The sequence below is a fragment of the Schistocerca nitens genome, chromosome 2 (assembly GCF_023898315.1).
Source record: "Schistocerca nitens isolate TAMUIC-IGC-003100 chromosome 2, iqSchNite1.1, whole genome shotgun sequence".
NCBI lineage: Eukaryota > Metazoa > Arthropoda > Insecta > Orthoptera > Acrididae > Schistocerca > Schistocerca nitens.
Genome location: NC_064615.1, coordinates 316,414,563 through 316,435,937, shown reverse-complemented (window position 1 = coordinate 316,435,937; position 21,375 = coordinate 316,414,563). Strand labels below are relative to the sequence as shown.

Here is a 21,375-nt window from a genome sequence, read left to right as displayed (position 1 = left end):
AACCTCAAAAAAGAAGGTACTTGCTAATGGAACTGCCTTTCTGGATTTCTATACCTCTAGCCTTTCTGGATTTCAGTATCTGTATCTGCAGCACATTTTGGAACAAATAGATCACTTTCTTTATCTAGTAACTATATTACCAACTAATTTCTTGTTGGAAATGGATGCAGAGAACAGAAAATGTACTGCTCATGTTACTTTTAGATGTCTCACACATTAGGGTGCTCCTTAATAAAGTTCCGATATTATGCACTAAATGAATGGTGTATGATACTATGCACCAAATTAACGGTGTATCAAGCACTTTTTGTCCTTACCCTGCTCTACCATTGTGAAACCTGAACGCTACATTGCCGTGATGTTAAGAAACAACACTTCAACCAACAGAAGCTGAGATACATTATGAACACAAAATGGGACGATTTCATATCACGCAACTGTTCTTGAGAAAGCAAAGATTTACAGTATAGAAGCCAATGTGATTGGTCAGATGAGAAATAACATACCTTCTCATCAAATTTTGTATAGTGAAGCGAGCACAAGTAGAAGGCCTCATGGTACTCATCTAAAGTGCTGGAAGGATCAGTTCAATAAGAACTTAAGGAGCAGTCACTGACATGAGTAACTGGCACACCGTATCAGAGGATCGTACTCACTGGCACACAACTACTTCAGCTCCTGTTTTATATTTTGAGCAGGAATGTAAAAACTGGAAAATGGGAAATGTCGAGAGGTGCAGACTGTGCCAGACCCAGCCATGCCCTCTACCCTCAATGCAGACAGAGGGTGAAGGCCATGGCTGTGTCTGGCCGCATGTTTCAAACCAGGGCTGGTTTCCTAAGCTGTCTAAAGCGTCTCCACACCTGAACTGCAAGAAAATACTGGAGAAATGGAAACTGATATGAGTTCACCAGACAACAATGACACCTTTACACCATTTCATATAACTTCATATAACCCCAAAGAGTAGAGACCATGAAGCACATCTGCTGTAGGCTAGGTCTATGCTGACAGCATAGGCAGATGCATTAGGAACAATGGTTGAAAGACTATGTTCTTCAGTCGACACAAGATAACAGTCTCATCTAGTGTCAACTGAAGAACATAGTCTTCCAACCATTCGTCCGTATGGATCTGCCTATGCTGTCAGTTACTCTAGACACAAACAGTAATCTTACAGAACGTGCAACAGGTTGTTGTTGTTGTTGTTGTTGTCATCTGAAGACCCTATTTATGGAAAGATCATAGCAACTGGCCATTAATGCTTCTCTAAGAAAATTTAGCTTTGATCACAACTGCCTACTGTCACTAATGTGGTATGCTTGCAAAAAACCAAGTGCTCAGAGCAGCTTACTTCTGGACTGGGTGCTGGTGATGCAAAGGGGTATCTAAATACCTGTATGTAAGTAGGTTTCCTGCAAATACTGTGCCCTAGAGTATTGTCAGGTCTTCTGTAGATCTGGAAGGACACATTAAAGAACACAAAGTCCATTCATGTTTTAGACAAAAGCTAAAATCAGCAGAAATGGAGCACAAGAAGAATGTAACCAGGTTATCGATTTTTAAAAACATACCATTGTTGCCAGAGGAACTAATGTTTATAGAATAAAAGTCCATTAAGCAGTAATACTAATGATGAATGAGTACAGTTTCAACACGGATGACAGCTACAGGCTTCTTTGTGCCTACCCGCTATCAAGTAAGTTAATATCAAGTCGCAACAAGCAAGAAACAAACTGTTACCAGGAAACAACCAAAGTGGCACAATAAAAATATTTTGGATACCACAAGTCAGTATATGCTTTCAATATTTACCCAATAAATGACTGTCCACCAATAGCAACTGGAATACGTTAACCCAACACCACCACCCCTCTCAAAAAGCCCGGGAAAGTAGTCTTTTATAAGTTAATGCAACACTGTCTTTCAATAGTGTTCAATCGTAGAGGGACACTGGTGGAATCATGAAGAAGATCCCAGCAAAGGGGTTTAACTATCATGCTGTGAAGAAGTCTGAAGTGGGGTATGACTCGTCCTATTGACTCAGAAGTTTTTATTATCAATAACAACCAATATGAAAGACTGCAGACTTACATAATTCCCTGTCTGTCTTTCTCTAGGTCTCCTGCGTCCTGTTATTTCATGAGCCTGTCTTGATACCCTAATAATTCCCATTCTTTAAACACATTCATACCATTTTGTCTTTTCTATGGTCTCTTGCAATGGCATCTCATTCTCTTACCATCTCATTCCTTACTATATCCATTTTCGTTATTCCTAGCTGTTTCTTTGAACTTTTATCTTGCAGCAACCCTGAATCTTGCTCACCTGCCTTTTCTTCATGAACCATGTTGCCAATACATGTGTAATTTGAGTGTAATATGCTTGGTATAACATTTGCATGGACTTGCTGCACTCCTAACAGCACATTTTCTTAGTATTTTTGTGAACTTCTGGCTGCTATTTGCATTACCCTGAAGTTTTATCTGAAATTAAGAACAGTTTTGTTTTTATTCTTAGTGTGAGGGGTCACTGATTTTGTATACATAACTATTCCTATACGTCATTATCATCTCCAAACTTTGTACCATTGTGCAGAACGAATTGTCATTCAGTAGCTGTGCCAATAAGAACGCTGTTGTGTGAATGAGATTTTATTTCAGGTCAAGAGTAGTTTTCAGTCTCTCAAGAAATAAACAGTGAAAGTTACTACTCTACCTATGTCCCTATTCTGTGAATCATTGAACTCAATGGCACATGGTACTTCCCATTATACCAGTTATTAGGGCTTCTTTCAATTCCACAGGAATAATGATTGCTCAAGTGCAATATGTATGGGTTGTTAGTATATTCCTACAACTACCATTTAAAGACTGTTCTTGTAACTTCGTAAGTAGTTTTCTTGGGACAGTCTGCATCTCTCTTCAACAGTCTGCCAGTTCAATTTCTTCAGCATCTTTGTGACACACTCTCACAGGTCAAACAACCTGTGACCATGCGTGTTGCCTTTCTCCGTATATTTACAATGTCCCCTGTTAGTCGTATTTGGTACGGATCCTGCACACTCTAACAATATTCTAGGATGGGCCACTCGAGTGATTTTTATGCAACCTTCTATATAAATTGATAGCACTGCCCTATTATTCTACTAATAAACTGGACTCTTACCACTTGCTTTACATATGACTGAGCCTATGTGAGTGTTCCATTTCATATCCCACAAATAGTTACACTCAGGTATTTGTACGAGATGACCATTTCCACCTGTGACTCATTGGTCTTTTAGTCATACGATATGTCCTTTCATTTATGAGGTGCATAACTTTATTTCTTTGAACATTTAAAGCAATTTGCCAATCTTTACACCACTTAAAAATTTTCAAGTCCAACTGAATACTTGTGCAGCTTTTTTTTTCAGCCAGTACTTCACATCTAACTGCACCACCTAAACAATTTGCAGTCACTATTAATAGTGACTGCAACGTCATTAATACACACTGAAGGGCCAAAGAAACTGGTACACTTGCCTAATATCGTGTAGGGCCCCCCAAGTATGCAGAAGTGCTGCAACACGATGTGGCATTGACTCAATGTCTGAAGTAGTGCTGAAGGGAACTGTCACCATGAATTCTGTAGGGCTGTCCACTAATCCATAACAGCATGACAGGGTGGAGATCTCTTCTGAACAGCATGTTGCAAGGTATCCTGATATGCTTAATAATGTTCATGCCTGGGAGTTTGGTGGCCAGTGGAAGTGTTTAAACTCAGAAGAGTGTTCCTGGGGCTACTCTGTAGCAATTCTGGACATGTGGGGTGTTGCTTTCTCCTGCTGGAATTGCCCAAGTAGGCCAGAATGCACAATGGACATGAATGGATGCAGGTGATCAGACAAGATGCTTATTTATTTATATATTTATCTATTATTCCGCGGGACCAAATTAAGGAGAAGTCTCCCTGGTCATGGAACGAGTCAATATACGAAATTATAACACGATGGTAGAAACAGATAAAATGAAATATAAGAAACGTATTCAGGTGACAATTCATAAGTTTAAATAAAGAAACTCAACAATGTAACACTGGGATTTGCTTAATTTTTCAGCTCTTCCAGGAGCTCCTCGACAGAATAGAAGGAGTGAGCCATGAGGAAACTCTTCAGTTTAGACTTAAAAGCATTTGGGCTACTACTAAGATTTTTGAGTTCTTGTGGTAGCTTATTGAAAATGGATGCAGCAGAATAGTGCACGCCTTTCTGCACAAGAGTCAAGGAAGTGCATTCCACATGCAGATTTGATTTCTGCCTAGTATTAACTGAGTGAAAGCTGCTAACTCTTGGGAATAAGCTAATATTGCTAACAACAAACGACATTAAAGAAAATATGTACTGTGATGGCAGTGTCAGAATTCACAGACTATTGAATAGGGGTCGACAAGAGGTTCTCGAACTTACACCACATATAGCTCGAACAGCCCGTTTTTGAGTCAAAAATATCCTTTTTGAATCAGAAGAATTACCCCAAAAAAATAATACCATATGACACAAGCGTATGAAAATATGCGAAGTAGACTACTTTTCGTGTTGAACTGTCACTTATTTCAGATACTGTTCTAATGGTAAATAAAGCAGCATTTAGTTTCTGAACAAGATCCTGAACATGGGCTTTCCACAACAGAGCATGACAGGGTGGAGATCTCTTCTGAACAGCACGTTGCAAGGTATCCTGATATTCTTAATAATGTTCATGTCTGGGAGTTTGGTGGCCAGTGGAAATGTTTAAACTCAGAAGAGTGTTCCTGGGGCCACTCTGTAGCAATTCTGGACATGTGGGGTGTTGCTTTCTCCTGCTGGAATTGCCCACGTCCACCAGAATGCACAATGGACATGTGGGGTGTTGCTTTCTCCTGCTGGAACTGCCCAAGTCCAATGTGTCATGTGTCAAAGTTGTATCTCGACTTATCAGGGGTCCCATATCACTCCAACTGCACACACCCCACACCATTACAGAGCCTTCACCAGCTTGAACAGACCCCTGCTGACATGCAGGTTCCATGGATTCATGAGGTTGTCTCCATACCCATACACTTCCATCCACTCAATACAATTGGAAAAAGAGACTTATCCGACCAGGCAACATGTTTCCAGTCATCAACAGTGCAATGTCGGTGTTGCTGGGCCCAGGCAAGATGTAACACTTTTGTCATGCAGTCATCAAGGGTACACGAATGGGCCTTCATCTCCAAAAGCCCATATCAATGATGTTTCGTTGAATGGTTCGCACACTGACACTTGTTGACGGTCCAGCACTGAAAGCTGCAATAATATGTGGAAGAGCTGCACTTCTATCACACTGAATGATTCTCTTCAGTCGTCGTTGGTCCCGTTCTTGTAGGATCTTTTTCTGGCTGCACTGATGTCTGAGATTTGATGTTTTACCATATTCTTGATATTCGTATACTCATGAAATGGTCGTACTGGAAAATCCCCACTTCATCACTACCTCAGAGATGCTCTGTCCCATCACTCAAACTAACTTAAATCTTGATAACCTGGCATTGCAGCAGTAACCGATCTAACAACTGCAGCAGACACTTGTTGTCTAACATAGATACTGCTGACAGCAGCATCGCATTCTGTCTGTTTACATATCTCTGTATTTGAATATGCATGCCTGTACCAGTTTCTTTGGCACTTCAGTGTATAACATGAACAGAAGGGATTTCAACACACCTCCTTGGCGCACATTCGTGGTTACTTCTACCTCTGTCAACCACTCTCCATCCAACATAACATGCTCCGTCTTCCCTACCAAAAAAGTCTTCAATCCAGTGACAAATTTCACTTAACCCCATACAACCACACTTTAAGTGTAGGTGTGGTACTGTCAATCACTTTTTGTAAGTCAGAAATGTATCTGACTTGCTTGATCCATGTCACGTCAGAAAACAGTTGGGTTTCACATGATCAATATTTTTCCGAATTCATGCTAGTTGGCATAGAGCACGTCATTCTGTTCGAAGTACCTTACTATGTTTGAGTTCAGAATATGTTATAAGATTCTACAACAAACAGATGTCAAGTATACCGGACAGAAGTTTTGTGGATCACTTCTGCTAGCCTCCTTGTAGACAGCTACGACCTGTGCTTCTTCCAATTATTGAGCACACTTTGTTTTTTTAGAGGGTCCTATGGCTAGATTATAGTTAAGATTTTTAAGTAACACATACCTCTCTGAAATGTTTCCTTTATTCTCATCATAATCAGCCTTCCAATCACCTTTTTCTGATGGGTTTCCAAGAGCCTGCTTTCTTCCACACTTACCACATCCATAGTCTCTTGTAGCTGGCTTACACTAAAAATCAGATCCACTGTCGACCTTCCTGATGTAAATCCATAATGTTCCTCTGTTAGTCTACTACCTACCACATGCTTTTTTCCAAGATCTTCTCAAATACCTTTGATTCCCTTTTTTTTTTTCTTTCTTCAGTTACTGCCTTCCATACTGTTCTCATGACCTCACAAAACTACTGCAATCCAACAATGCCAGCTGCTCTCACTATTTCCACATGTATTTTATTGAGTCCAGTTGCCTACCGTGCTTTTACACACTTTATAGCTCCTCTACTTCTATCCATGTTAGGCTCATTTTGATATCTGTTGATTTACATCCCCAGATTGCTCATGTCCGCTTTCATATTTCCATTGGGTTTTATTTCAGTTATTTAATCTGATCTGATCTCTCTTACATCAGACAATGCTTGACACACACTACTTTTTTTTACATCACAGTTACCTTAGAAATAATAATTTTAATATGACAAATAATATTAAAGTGATATGAGTGTGTATAGAGACAATGTGAGTACATAATACTGACTATGAACTTTTAGTTAATACCTTAACTTACTTTCCTTCTTTAGTGATCATCCTGACATTTTCCATCATGCACCTCTTCTTACTGTTAACCAAGCCTTCCTACTACCCTCACTGCCCTCATCATCATTTTTGTCCACTCCTCCATCCATTTCATCTTCTCCCCTGCTACCACTTTCTCAGCTGCCCTTCTCACTGTGTTCCTTTCTTGCTTCCCAGGAGTCACTGGCAAGGATTCTCTGACCCACCATGTAGGGGTGTATTTTCAATATTAAAATATATAATGCATTTCCGCTTTCAATTATGTTTGTATGTTTATCAACATTTTAAATATTGTGCAGGAAAAATTCATTCCACCCTCCTAGCAAAATGGTTCAAATGGCTCTGAGCACTATGTGATTCAACTTCTGAGGACATCAGTCCCCTAGAACTCAGAACTACTTGAACCTAACTAACCTAAGGACATCACACACATCCATGCCCAGGGCAGGATTCGAACCTGCGACCGTAGCGGTCTCGCGGTTCCAGACTGTAGCGCCTAGAACCGCACGACCACTCTGGCCGGCCACCCTCCTAGCAATCTTGACAATCAACCTTAAGGTGCAATTACAATCCAACAGCTGTAGTGACAAGCCACACAGCAGTATCCATTGCCTGTCGAATGACACTAAAGCTGCATGTGACCAAAGTGGCCATTTTGTTGTCTGGTGTCACGTGACTACAGACATGCCACTGGAAGTGCTTGCATTCAGTTACAGTAATGGAGTGTCACTGGATAGGTGCACAGATGCTGCCATATAGCTTCTGTCATTACAGCCATCGCATTGGAATCTCACGTTTACTGTGAATACCAATCGTGTTGCAGCCACGTATGTTGCGTAGTTATATTACGTATCTTCAAACTGTAGTTGCACAAGATCTTCTGGTCTTTATTCTACAACTCCATTATTTCCAGTCTATGATAGGAAGAGTATACTTCCAATGTTGTTGATTAATGTTTATGCCCTTTATAAAATAATGGGCTTATGACATCTTTGGTCCATTCTCTAGGATTCTTTTTCTTTTTTCCTTTCCAAATAGAATACATGACATTCCCTAATGTGGTGCATTCCATGACTCAGCATTTCAGAAGAACTTATACTTTAGCTACATGCTTATGGAATTACTTTACATATAATTAATATGTACTTACTGTACATCTGCAGTGTGATCCAAATCTGAAAAAAAAAAGAAAAATATTATTTGTGCTGCATCAAAAAACAAGATGCCTGAAAAATCTACCAGTAGGTGGATAAAAATATTGGTAAAAACAGGACTCCAGCATATGCAAAGAGCAGCACAACAAACAACCAGTTTTAGCCAGTGAATAGAAGAAAATAAATTATTTATCTTCAAAATGAAAACTTCAATGGAGTTGCTAACATTGCAGGCAAAATACTAAAATCTTGATCCACTCAAAAGGTGCTGTGTGGTGGCACATAAACTGAAGTGACAAAAATCATGGGATACCTCCCAATATTGCTTGGACTTCCTTTTGCCTGATTTAGTGCTACTACCCAATGTAGCATGGACTCAACAAGTCATTGGAAACCCCATGAGCCTCTGTGGCTGTCCACACTTGCAAAAGTGTTGCAGGCACAAGATTTTTTTGTATGAACTGACCTCTCGATTATATCCCATAAAGTTTTCAATGGGATTCACGTTGAGTGATCTGGGTGGCCAAATCTTTTGCTTGAATTGTCCAGAATGTTCTTCAAACCCATCGCGAACAACTGAGGCCCAGTGACATGACGCATTGGCATCCAGAAAAATTCCACTGTTGTTCGGGAACAGGAAGTACGTAAATGGCTACAAATGGTCCCAAATCACCAAACATAACCATTTCCAGTCAATGATCAGTTCAGTGGGAGCAGAGGATCTGGTCCATACCATGTGAACCACAACTCACTTGATTAAGAAGCCCCCGCCAGCATGCACAGTGCCTTGTTGACAACTTGGGTCTATGGCTTCATGGGGTCTGTGTCATACACTAACCCTACCATTAGCTCCTACCAACAGAAATTGGGACTCATGTGGCCAGGTCATGAGACCACAAGAGGCACTGCATATGATATACTGTTTGCAAAAGCACTCACATCAGTCGCCTGCTGCCATAGACCATTAATGCCCGATTTCACCGCACTGACCTAATGGTTACATTCATTGTACATTGATTCCCACAGCTATTCCATGCAGTGTTGCTTGTCTGTTAGCACTGACAACTCTACGCAAATGCCGCTGCTCTCTATTGTTAAATGGAGGCTGTCCGCCACTGTGTTGTCTATGGTAAGAGATAATGCTTGAAATTTGGTCATAATACTTAATTCCCTAATCATTTCCAAAATGGAATGTCTCGAGAGTCTAGCACCAATTACCATTCCATGTTCAAAATCTTAATTCTTGACGTGTGGCCATAATCATGTCACATAAATCACCTGTGTGCAAATGATAGCTCCACCAATGCACTGCTCTTTTTATACCTTGTGTATGGGATACTATTGCTATCTGCATATGTGCCTATCATTAAGCCTTGATTTTTGTCATCTCTGTGAATACAGACTGCTTGACAAAATAAGTCAAGCATCCGGAAGAGGTATGACCCACTTATCAATGATTTGGCAGTCCCTCCAACCTGTATGCATGAACTGATTTGGCTGGGAAACCTGTTGTATCCTCTCCTTTAAATGTTGTAACTGGGCCTCGATATCCTAGATACTGGCATTGGGACTGAGTTGACATCCAATCTAGTCCCACCCGTAATTCTTTCAGAGATCACACCAGTCATGCGAATACCTCAACACCACCCAAACATTTCATTTCATAGACACGCTCTCATTTGTGGAAGATCACTGTACCACTCTACAGTTGAAAAATGGCCCACAATATTGTTGCACAACAAGTGACATGAAGATGCAGGATGTCCATGATGTATCGTTATTTATCACGGGAGATCCCTCAACCACTACCATCCATGACCAGAAATCACACCTGATGGCTCCCTATACCATGACACCAGGCGTAACACTACTGTGCCTCTCCCCAGGTCACTGCCATACTCACTGACTATGGTCATCCTTGATAGTGCAGAACCACAATTTATCACTGAACACAACATGATATCATTCATCAAACCACACTTCCATGTCATGGCACCACACAAAATGCAGCTGTTTGTGCTGTGGTGTTTATAGCAGCCTACACATGGGACAGTAATTCTCTACTTTGGCTGCTGCTAGTTTTTGACCAACGGAGTGGGATGACAGAATGTTGCAAAGAATTCAGTATGTACATGTGTATGTACATGTGTGAAGTTACACTTACATCTCACTACGTCTTGTTATTTCCTGTTCTCTTTGTTTCACTTTGCAATCTGAATATTTACAGAAACGGAAATGTACAATAAAGTACACCTACTACTACTGCTACAGTTTTTAGTACAGAAGAACATGACTAGAAAAGAGCACTTTTGAGTGACATACATTTTTCAAAAAACCACTAAGACCAAATTTAAAAACTTACTACAGAAATCAGCTTAAAACCAGAGGAAGTGAGGAAAACTTCACAAACCTTTGAAATGGAATATGGTATACAATCAGCAGGTCTATCGTTCCTACAAGTCATTCAAGACAATGTATAACAACTTTGCCATGCCTCTCCATTCCAAAATATCACTGGGAATTGTCAAAATTGATTACAGTTCAGCTGTTGCTATGAAAATTGCATACCACATACAACAGATATTTTGTTGGTATGTACATCATTTTAAGGTTTTCCAGCATCATACTTCCTAAATTCATCTTCTGTACAAAGTATTAGAATATCTAAGAGGCTTTTGGTACAATTACCTTTGTGCCCTAACAGTTTTGCCAAAAATATTCATTCTTGATCAGAGGAATTTTATGTTGGCACATGCCCCAGTCATCAACACTCATTGTGTCATGGGTAATTGCCAAGACGCCTTGGGTATCAAAGTAGCACCCTCACTGCGGGTGATACAAACTGAACGCCCAACAGTCAAGGCACACTGAGTAAAAGGGTCAATGATTTTAGTTAAATTACAGGGAAGGTAGGTGGATCAATGTTTATTAATAATAGAGTAACATATTTGATATATTTATTAAACATTGATCCACTTACCTTGCCCACAATTTAATTAAAAAAACATTGATCCACCTACCTTCTTCCACAATTAAAAGCATGACTATTAATAATGTTATACCACATTCTCTTGTCAACGTAAAGACTCTGCACCTCGTCACTCGGGTGTTCAACACAAATCGTTCGCAGTGAGGGCACAACTTCAGTTCCCAAGGCTTCTAGGAAACTATTGTGGCATGTTTTCCAGATACTGCCACAGATACGCAAGTGACAAACTGCAACAAACACACAATTTGAATAATTAGGTCATAAAGTATCAGAAATGACACTGAAGATATTTGCCTTGAGACATATACCACCCCACATTGTTTTACTTAAAGAATATGATGTAGAGATATTTATGAAGTCTCTTGTGACAGAGCCCTTAGATAAAATAACAAGCTCTTGACAACAGTCCCTATCATCCACCTTCAGCTACCTCCAAGGCAATATCTGACATTTTCAACACTAGTAAGGCTTCCACTTTTATGCTCAAGGAACACACCATATTGTTTGGCTTATATTTCAAGACATCACACAAAATGTAAACCCCCCCAGTGCACACAGATTACATTTGCACTTGCTGCTTAGTGTGACTTGCAGTGCCATTCAAAACAGACAGTAAACTTCAGGATCATTCAACTGTGAGTTTCCTTTGACAAATACCTGCTACTGTGAACTGCTGAGTGTATGACCTGTGTCTCTGTTACAGTTTCCCCACAATCTAATTTAAAACAGATTCTCAGCAGTTTAGAACAATGACTATAAAACTCCAATGTGTTAACACTTTTTCCAGTTTCTGACATGCTTTTTCAGCTCAGCAATACTCCACATAAGCTGCTTAACATAACTGCTGCAACGTTCGAAATCACTAGGACCCTCAGGCAGAGATCTTTTACAGGTTACAACATTTCCATTTAATTTTTCTTGGGGGCTGGAAGCCAGGACTGATGTAACGCCCATTCAAGACCAGATTTAACTTTCGCGATGTAGCATTGCAAACAACATATAGGTCAGTATGCATCCACCAACCTTGCATGTAAGTCAATTACTGACACTTACAATTGGCCACTGTGAAAATGTCAAGAATTTTCAAATGTTTCAAGAACCTAAAAGCAGCTAAGAACAGCCTGGGTGAAGCCAGAGTCAGCTTCACAATTTCCTTCCTATTTATGAAAGAACCAGTAGAAGAAAAATTTACTGGCCAATCATTTCATAACTGACAGAACACCAATATGTTTCCTGTTGTCACTAGCTGCTAATTCTTTCATGGAGGATTTCAACACAGCTCCACTCCATTTACCAGGAATCTTCAATCATGAAGAACATGCATTTTAACTTGGCTGCAGGACAATAGTGTGCTGCAGCAGTTCATTGACCACATAAATGTTACACCTACACGAGATGTGCTGTAGAGATGGCAAAGAATCGAAGTTGGCTTTCTTAGCTGTATTAGTTGAATGGAAACATGGTGAAATGTTGGCCATAGAGCATACAGCAAGCTCACTCATATAGGGTAGAATCTCTGCATCATCCAGCTCAGAAGAGCCTGGGAAATTTCCTCTCTTGCGAAACTTGTTAACAACAATCACCAATCTTCCTCTGGTACAAAATGATTTATGGTGAATGGATGAAGTTATATTCTTTTGAAAATGCATCTGATGTGGTAAAGACCTACGCACAGTAACAGCTATAACTCTTCATCCTACTCTGATTCTGTAATCGTGTCATAATGTTAAAAGATCACTGTAGGTTATGGTCAGATTGTGTACATGAAGTTATTTTTCGTTGTTGTTGTTGTTGTTGTTGTTGTTGTTGTTGTTGTTGTGGTCTTCAGTCCAGAGACTGCTCTGCATGCTACTCTATCCTGTGCAAGGTTCTTCATCTCCCAGTACCTACTGCAACCTACACCCTTCTGAATCTGTTTAAAGTATTCCTCTCTTGGTCTCCCTCTACGATTTTTACCCTCCATTACTAAATTGGTGATCACTTGATGCCTCAGAACATGCCCCACCAACCGATCCCTTCTTCCAGTCAAGTTGTGCCACAAACTCCTCTTCTCCCCAATTCTGTTCAATACTTCCTCATTAGTTACGTGATCCACCCATCTAATCTTCACCATTCTTCTGTAGCACACCATTTCAAAAGCTTCGATTCTCTTCTTGTATATTTAACGTCCATGTTTCACTTCAATACATGGCTACACTCCATACAAATACTTTCAGAAAAGATTTCCTGACACTTAAATCTATACTCGATGTTAACAAATTTCTCTTCTTCAGAAACGCTTTCCTTGCCATTGCCAGTCTACATTTTATATCCTCTCTACTTCGACCATCATCAGTTATTTTGCTCCCCAAATAGCAAAGTCATTTACTACTTTAAGCGTCTCATTTCCTAATCTAATTCCTGCAGCATCACCCGATTTAATTTGACTACATTCCATTATTCTCGTTTTGCTTTTGTTGATGTTCATCTTATATCCTCCTTTCAAGACAATGTCCATTCCGTTCAACTGCTCTTCCAAGTCCTTTGCTGCCTCTGACAGAATTACAATGTCATCGGCGAACCTCAAGGTTTTTATTTCTTCCCATGGATTTTAATTCCAACTCCAAATTTTTCTTTTGTTTCCTTTACTGCTTGCTCAATGTACAGATTGAATAACATTGGGGATTGGCTACATCCTGTCTCACTCCCTTCTCAACCAATGCTTCCCTTTCATGCCCCTCTACTCTTTATAACTGCCATCTGGTTTCTGTACAAATTGTAAATAGCCTTTCGCTCCCTGTATTTTACCCCTGCCACCTTCAGAATTTGAAAGAGAGTATTCCAGACAACATTGTCAAAAGCTTTCTCTAAGTCTACAAACGCTAGAAACATAGGTTTGCCTTTCCTTAATCTATTTTCTAAGATAAGTCGTAGGGTCAGTATTGCCTCTGCATGTTCCAACATTTCTATGGAATCCAAACTGATCTTCCCCGAGGTCAGCTTCTACCAGTTTTTCCATTCGTCTGCAAAGAATTTGTGTTAGTATTTCGCAGCCATGGCTTATTAAACTGATAGTTCAGTAATTTTCACATCTGTCAACACCAGTTTTCTTTGGGATTAGAATTACTATATTCTTCTTGAAGTCTGAGGGTATTTCGCCTGTCTCATACATTTTGCTCACCAGATGGTAGAGCTTTGTCAGGACTGGCTCTCCCAAGGCTGTCAGTAGTTCTAATAGAATGTTGTCTACTCCCGGGGCCTTGTTTCGACTTAGGTCTTTCAGTGCTCTGTCAAACTCTTCACGCAGTATCATATCTCCCATTTCATATTCATCTACATTCGCTTCCATTTCTATAATATTGTCCTCAAGAACATCGCCCTTGTATAGACCCTCTATATACTCCTTCCACCTTTCTTCTTTCCACTTTTTGCTTAGATCTGGGTTTCCATCTGAGCTCTTGATATTCATAAAAGTGGATCTCTTTTCTCCAAAGGTCTCTCTAATTTTCCTGTAGGCGGTATCTATCTTACCCCTAGTGATATGTGCCTCTACATCCTTACATTTCTCCTCTAGCCATCCCTGCTTAGCCATTTTGCACTTCCTGTCGATCTCATTTTTGAGACGTCTGTATTCCCTTTTGCCTGCTTCATTTACTGCGTTTTTATATTTTCTCCTTTCATCAATTAAATTCAATATTCCTTGTGTTACCCAAGGATTTCTACTAGCCCTCATCTTTTTACCTACTTGATCCTCTGCTGCCTTCACTACTTCATCCCTCAAAGCTACCCATTCGTCTTCTACTGTATTTCTTTCCCCCATTCCTGTCAATTGTTCCCTTATGCTCTGCCTGAAACTCTGTACAACCTCTGGTTTAGTCAGTTTATCCAGGTCCCATCTCCTTAAATTCCCACCTTTTTGCAGTTTCTTCAGTTTTAATCTACCGTTCATAACCAATAGATTGTGGTCAGTGTCCACATCTGCCCTGGAAATGTCTTACAATTTAAAACCTGGTTCCTAAATCTCTGTCTTACCATTATATAATCTATCTGATACCTTCTAGTATCTCCAAGATTCTTCCATGTATACAACCTTCTTTCATGATTCTTAAACCAAGTGTTAGCTATGATTAAGTTATGCTCTGTGCAAAATTCTACCAGGCGGCTTCCTCTTTCATTTCTTACACCCAATCCATATTCAGCTAGTACGTTTCCTTCTCTTCCTTTTCGTACTATCGAATTTCAGTCACCCATGACAACTAAATTTTCGTCTCCCTTCACTATCTGAGTAATTTCTTTTATCTCATCATACATTTCTTCGTCATCTGCAGAGCCAGTTGGCATATAGACTTTTACTGCTGTTGTAGTCATGGGCTTCGTGTCTATCTTGGCCACAACAATGCATTCGCTGTGTTGTTTGCAGTAGCTTACATGCATTCCTATTGTTTTATTCATTATTAAACCTACTCCTGCATGACCCCTATCTGATTTTGTATTTATAGCCCTGTATTCACCTGACCAAAAGTCTTGTTCCTCCTGCCACCGAACTTCACTAATTCCCACTATAACTAACTTTAACCTATCCATTTCCCTTTTTAAATTTTCTAACCTACCTGCCCGATTAAGGGATCTGACATTCCACACTCCGATCCGTAGAATGCCACTTTTCTTTCTCCTGATAACAACGTCTTCCTGTGTAGTCCCTGCCTGGAGATCCGAATGGGGGACTATTTTACCTCCGGAATATTTTACCCAAGAGGACGCCATTATCATTTAACCATACAGTGAAGCTGCATGCCCCAGGGAAAAATTATGGCTTGTAGTTTCCCCTTGTTTTCAGCCATTTGCAGTACCAGCACAGCAAGGCTGTTTTGGTTGGTGTTCAAGGCCAGATCAGTCAATCATCCAGACTGTCTACTGAAAAGGCTGCTGCCCCTCTTCAGGAACCACATGTTTGTCCGGTGGCCTCTCAACAGATACCCCTCCACTGTGGTTGCACCTACAGTACGGCTATCTGTATCACTGAGGCACGCAAGCCTTCCCACCAACGGCAAGGTCCATGGTTCACTGGGGGGGGGGGGGGGGGGGTTATTTCATGAATGAAAATATTTCTTTTGACAAACTGCGTACACAGTATGAATCATACGTACATATAATATGGGGATAATGAAGATACATAAAATAAGTAATAAGAATAAATGGGACAACTAGAATGTGAAGAACTGCGCACATTGGGCGACAAAAAATCTTTCGAAGTAGGCATTCCGTTTGAAAAGCTACAAATCACACAAGAACCAGAATTATGGCCAGAAAACATAAAAGTACGTCGATTTCGTTTCCCAAGACGATCAATGTAAGAGGGAGCAGAGCTCAACTAAACTAAGAAGAAAACCAGAAGAGCAAGAAGTAAAAGCAGTCTTGTGGAATACAGAGGGAGTAAAAAGTGCTCTTAACCTAACACCAACAGACATTCTGCAAAACTCAGATCTGGCAATTCTAACAGAAACCTTCCTGATAAGACAGCTGGCAACATAAAGATTTCTACAATCATCACCTAATGGCAAAGAAGGGAGAAAGAGGACAACCCATGGGAGGAATATCTAACGTACTGAAACCCTGGATGACCAACACCAAAAAAATCATAAAACAAGAAAATAGTATGCTAGTAGAAGCAGCAAACATAAATATAACTGCAGCCTATTTTAAACTGCACACAAATGCTGTATAAATAATTGACGAAATAGTCACACTCATCAAACAATGCGACAGCAAACCCACCATTATTGCAGGCGATCTCAACTGCAGAACAGACTCAGAAAACTATAAAACAAAACTAGTCATTGAAACCCTAGAAGAAGATGGTTTCACCCTACTTAACGGTAGATAGATACCTACATACATATGCCACAATGGGAAAAGCACCATTGATATAGCATTAACAAGAGGAGAAATAGAAGGAAGTATTCAACCAAATGGCATGACTCCATTACTTCTATACGAAAGCACATTCCAATGAAGATAAATCGTCACGTTATCACCAGCAAGAAAGACCCACCAAATCACACAAAGAAAAAATGATATAGAAAAATTAACAAACCAGCAAGAACAATTAACACAAATAGAAACTGTAATAGAGGAAGGAGACCTTGAAAAAGCAACAGACCAAATAGAAGACCTCCTAAAAAATTCAGTAATACAAACAAACCCAAAAACAAGGACAGCAAAAAGATGGTTTGATGCTGAATGCTACAGCAAAAGGAACACTGTTCTAGGAATGCTCCACAGACTAAGAAACCAGCACGACGAGGAAACATACAAAATGTACGCAGAAGAGAGGAGAATCTACAAAAAACTAATAGAAGAGAAGAAAAAAGAATACATAGAAAGACAGGCGAAAAGAGAAGTGGATGAAGCACAGAAAGACCCATACATAGCAGCAAGACCAAGAAAAATGGCTCATACACCAAATATAGACATGAAGGAATGGGAAGACCACTTCAGTAAGATACTGAATAAACGAGGAATCAAAACACCCCCAAAGAAAGAGAAACAACATCAAACTAAAGAAAAAGACAATATATGGGAACCTCTAAATGAAGAAGATGTGAAAGAAGTAATAAAAGCACTGAATGAAGAACAAGAAAGCAGCAGGTCCCAAAAATATATATAATGAACATATAAAAGATGCAAAAGAGGCCCTCCAAAACATATGGACCAAAATATTTAACAAATGTCTGGAACCTGGAAGAATTCCGACACAATGGAGACACTCGACAATAAAAGTTCTCTACAAAGGTAGAGGAGACCCAATGGACCCAAAGAAGTACAGAGGCATAGCCCTAGAAAAAACTCAATTCAAGATGTCTTCAAAGATAATCACACAAAAAATCCAAGCCTCTGCGGACAGTCATCTCCCAGAACGACAAATGGGTTTCAGATCTGGAAGATCAATACTTACGGCAGTCAGGCTTCTTCTAAACAACATAGACGAAGCGCTACAAAAGAAACAAATGTTCTACACAGTGTTCATAGACTTTACCAAAGCCTTAGACCTACTGGAAAGAGATCTCATAGTCCGAAAACTGGAAAACACAATGGGAGAAGATAGTGTATGGGCAAGAATAATCAAGTCAATCCTCGAATACAACTTAATCACAATATCAGACAACCTCTCTTTTTCGAACCCCGTTCTGCAATCGAACGGAGTCTTACAGGGTGACCCAATGAGCCCTTTGCTGTACATTCTTGCCACTGAAGAAGTACTCCGAATTGGAGAAAGTGAAGAAGATGTATATGTATATGCGTATGCACACGCTGACGACATAGCCGTAAGTTCAACAGATATACAGAAGCTGCAAAGAATCATTGAAAAAATAGACAAATGGTGCAATGAACACAAACTACACATAAACATAACAAAGACAGAAATGGTAATTTTCAGAAAAGGAGGCAAAACACCCAATAAGGCGGAAATCAATATCAGAGGACAAAAAATAAAAATCTCATCAGACTTTAAATACCTAGGAGTGACATTGCAACCAACAGCCAAATGCTTCACAAAACATACAACAGAACGTGCAGCCCAAGCAATAATAGCAATACAGGACATCAAAAACATCCGCCTACTCAGTCTAGAGACAGCCATGAAATTATTCAACACAAATATCTTGCCAATCCTGGCCTATGAGATGCAGGTTATATGGGACCACCTGACAGAAAAAAATCTAGAAACACTAGAAAGGGTAAAATCGACTTATCTACAAAGAGCACTAGGTCTCTCAAAGACAACAAGATCTAGACTAGTGTACCTGCCACCGAGAGAGACGTTCCTAATTGAAGACATCAGGCTTCGATATATGATGCCACACACCAGGGCTTCCAAAAAGCAACTGAATATCATGGAGGACAAACGAGAAAAAATATGGCACCGAAGCAATGACGAACCGCTCATGGACAGCACCAAAGTTCGAACAGCGACATGTCGTAACTAGACTTTCTATTCACGACTTTCATCATCTAATCTGCAAAAACAAAACTTACACAACCCAACCACAACATGTGTGTGTGAACTGTGTAACGAAGCCTGTGAACGATATCACATAGAACTGTGCAGTAAAAGAGCGAAATCGACAAATGAATATGTAAAAATGTAAATGTAAAATGTTAAGCAAAGTAACTGTATATAGATAGCTATTTGGCTGCAATTTATTGGATAAAATAAGTAATTGCAATACAAATACAACAATCTGGTACTCACGCAACACGGCACGTATTCTTAAGGCAAGTGCCTCTTGTATCAAGACATGCCTCTACGGCGATTTTCAAGCGCTGCCATCACAGACGACATACAAATACATCTGTGATGTATGATAAAGATGCTTGTGCATGACACTCTTCCCAGCGCAAAACATGTCATAACATGTTTATATTTACCTCCTATTAGTAACACTTCAAAATTGAAACAATAACACGCAGCCAAATCCAGACTGCATCTGCATTGTCAGTGTAAATAGAAATGCTGTTACACACCAGCCACTGACGACTGATCATTTTCGGACACAATGGTCTTCACTCACATTCATATTTCACAGGCGGCAGCTTTAAATCCTCCTCTGTAAATTCCTCCATGGCCTTTGTATTGTGTTACATATAACCATGCAACATTGACAGCGACACTTCAAAATACACAGATAATAGATTCATTTAACCTTATCAACGCAAAGATACTAATCACATTCTTAGCTTCCATAGGCATGTATTACTTGCACGCACGTTAACTTCACAACCTGTTGGGTAAGACGAGCAACATGTGGAAGCAGCCTGCTTGCACATTGTCATGTGCATGTTACGAAAGCTGAAAGGCGCTTTAACTTTCTTAAGCCAGGTTTGCACAAGCATGAATTCCTTAAAAGTGCATACCTCCACCTCCTTTTGGATAAGTACCGTAAGTCAACGTATATGTGGACTGGAGAAACTCAATTTGTACACAGTCATGCCAACTTACACGTAAGTTACGAAAGTTAAAAAGTGCTCTACTTTCTTGCACGATGGCGCTACTCCCAGCATCGCCCACGAGCTTCGGCAGCGACCAGTACATTCGTTCGACAGCACAGGTCTAGAATCGTTTGTTTATGCACATAAAAGCTAGGGTCATGCCAAAATAACCTGCTTAGTCTACAATTATGTAAATCAATCTTTTCTCAAGTAGCAAAATGTTCATCAGTGCTGTGATATAAATATCATTCTAACATTCAGCAACTTCTTATTATTACTAATCTTTCATAAAGTAACATGCCATAGTTTGAAGCGATAAAATTGATAAAAAGTATTGTAACTGAAAGAGCGAACTTGCTGAGGTTCGTATTACTGCAGAACAGCCAGTAATGTAAATGCGTTTTTTTGATAATGATCATAAATTTTTGCTTTAGTCATCGAGTGTAAATAACACAGTGTAATGGAAACTTATTCATGGTAATAGAGATTTAAAACTAATCTTGACCATCATTAAAATCCTACCTAAATATAACAATGTACGAATTGGAGTGATGTTTGAGTAATGAGTGTTCTGCACAGTAGCACAAATTTTGGTTACAAAATTAAGTACTGTACCAGTAAAACAAACATATAATTACAGCACTTAGGATATGTCATAACCTTGCCTAACTCTATAAACAAAAACAAAGCTGAACTGTGGAGACAAAAACCTCACTTTCCGATGATTCTTCAGTGTATTGTTAATAACATAAAATTTTAGAAATACTGCTGTTCGGAATGCAATACTACTATTGCAGGGACTCCAGTTGCCAGATATTTTGTCTTACAGTTCCACAAATATGGCTCAAAAAGATTTCAAAATTGATTTTACTCATTTGAAAATGACTTTTGATTGAAACATAATCCTTGGAAGATAACTCCCTCCCTAGTGTATTGGAAGTTCCCAAACGATTTTTATGAGATGCTGATTTCCATATGCAGTATTTTTCTTCATCAACGCCACTATAGGCACTTAAGCTAAGATCTGCTCAATTCCGATACAAATAATTTCACTTGTCATCACCCCAAAAGACACGTGAGTAACATTTACAAGTTTGGCGTGTGGAAACACTAATCTTCATTTAAGTGTAGCAGTGGAATGATGCACGTGTAAGAAATTCAGGCTTTGGAAACCCGACTTACACAATATTGCTTCGTCCACCATCACCTACAATATTTTTTATCCCATTGCAATGATAACAATTTCTTGCTTCAGCCACTGAGAGTAAATACTATGGTGAAACTGAAATTTATTTGTGACTTTAGAGGTTTTAAACTACTCTTGACCCTCATTAAAATACTAAGTAAAC

General features: G+C 39.6%; 1 protein-coding gene across 1 annotated transcript in view; it reads right to left on the bottom strand.

Annotated features, from left to right (window-relative positions):
* Positions 1-19,741, bottom strand: part of LOC126236089 (protein archease-like) — a 114,108-nt gene extending 94,367 nt beyond the window's left edge. Inside the window, exons 1-2 of the mRNA XM_049945156.1 lie at positions 19,609-19,741; positions 8,064-8,088 (exon numbers count right to left, since the gene is read on the bottom strand). Of these exons, the coding sequence (XP_049801113.1) occupies positions 8,064-8,088; positions 19,609-19,660 (77 nt within the window). The 5' untranslated portion in view covers positions 19,661-19,741. The remainder of the gene's footprint in view (positions 1-8,063; positions 8,089-19,608) is intronic.
* Between the last annotated feature and the right edge of the window lie 1,634 nt (positions 19,742-21,375).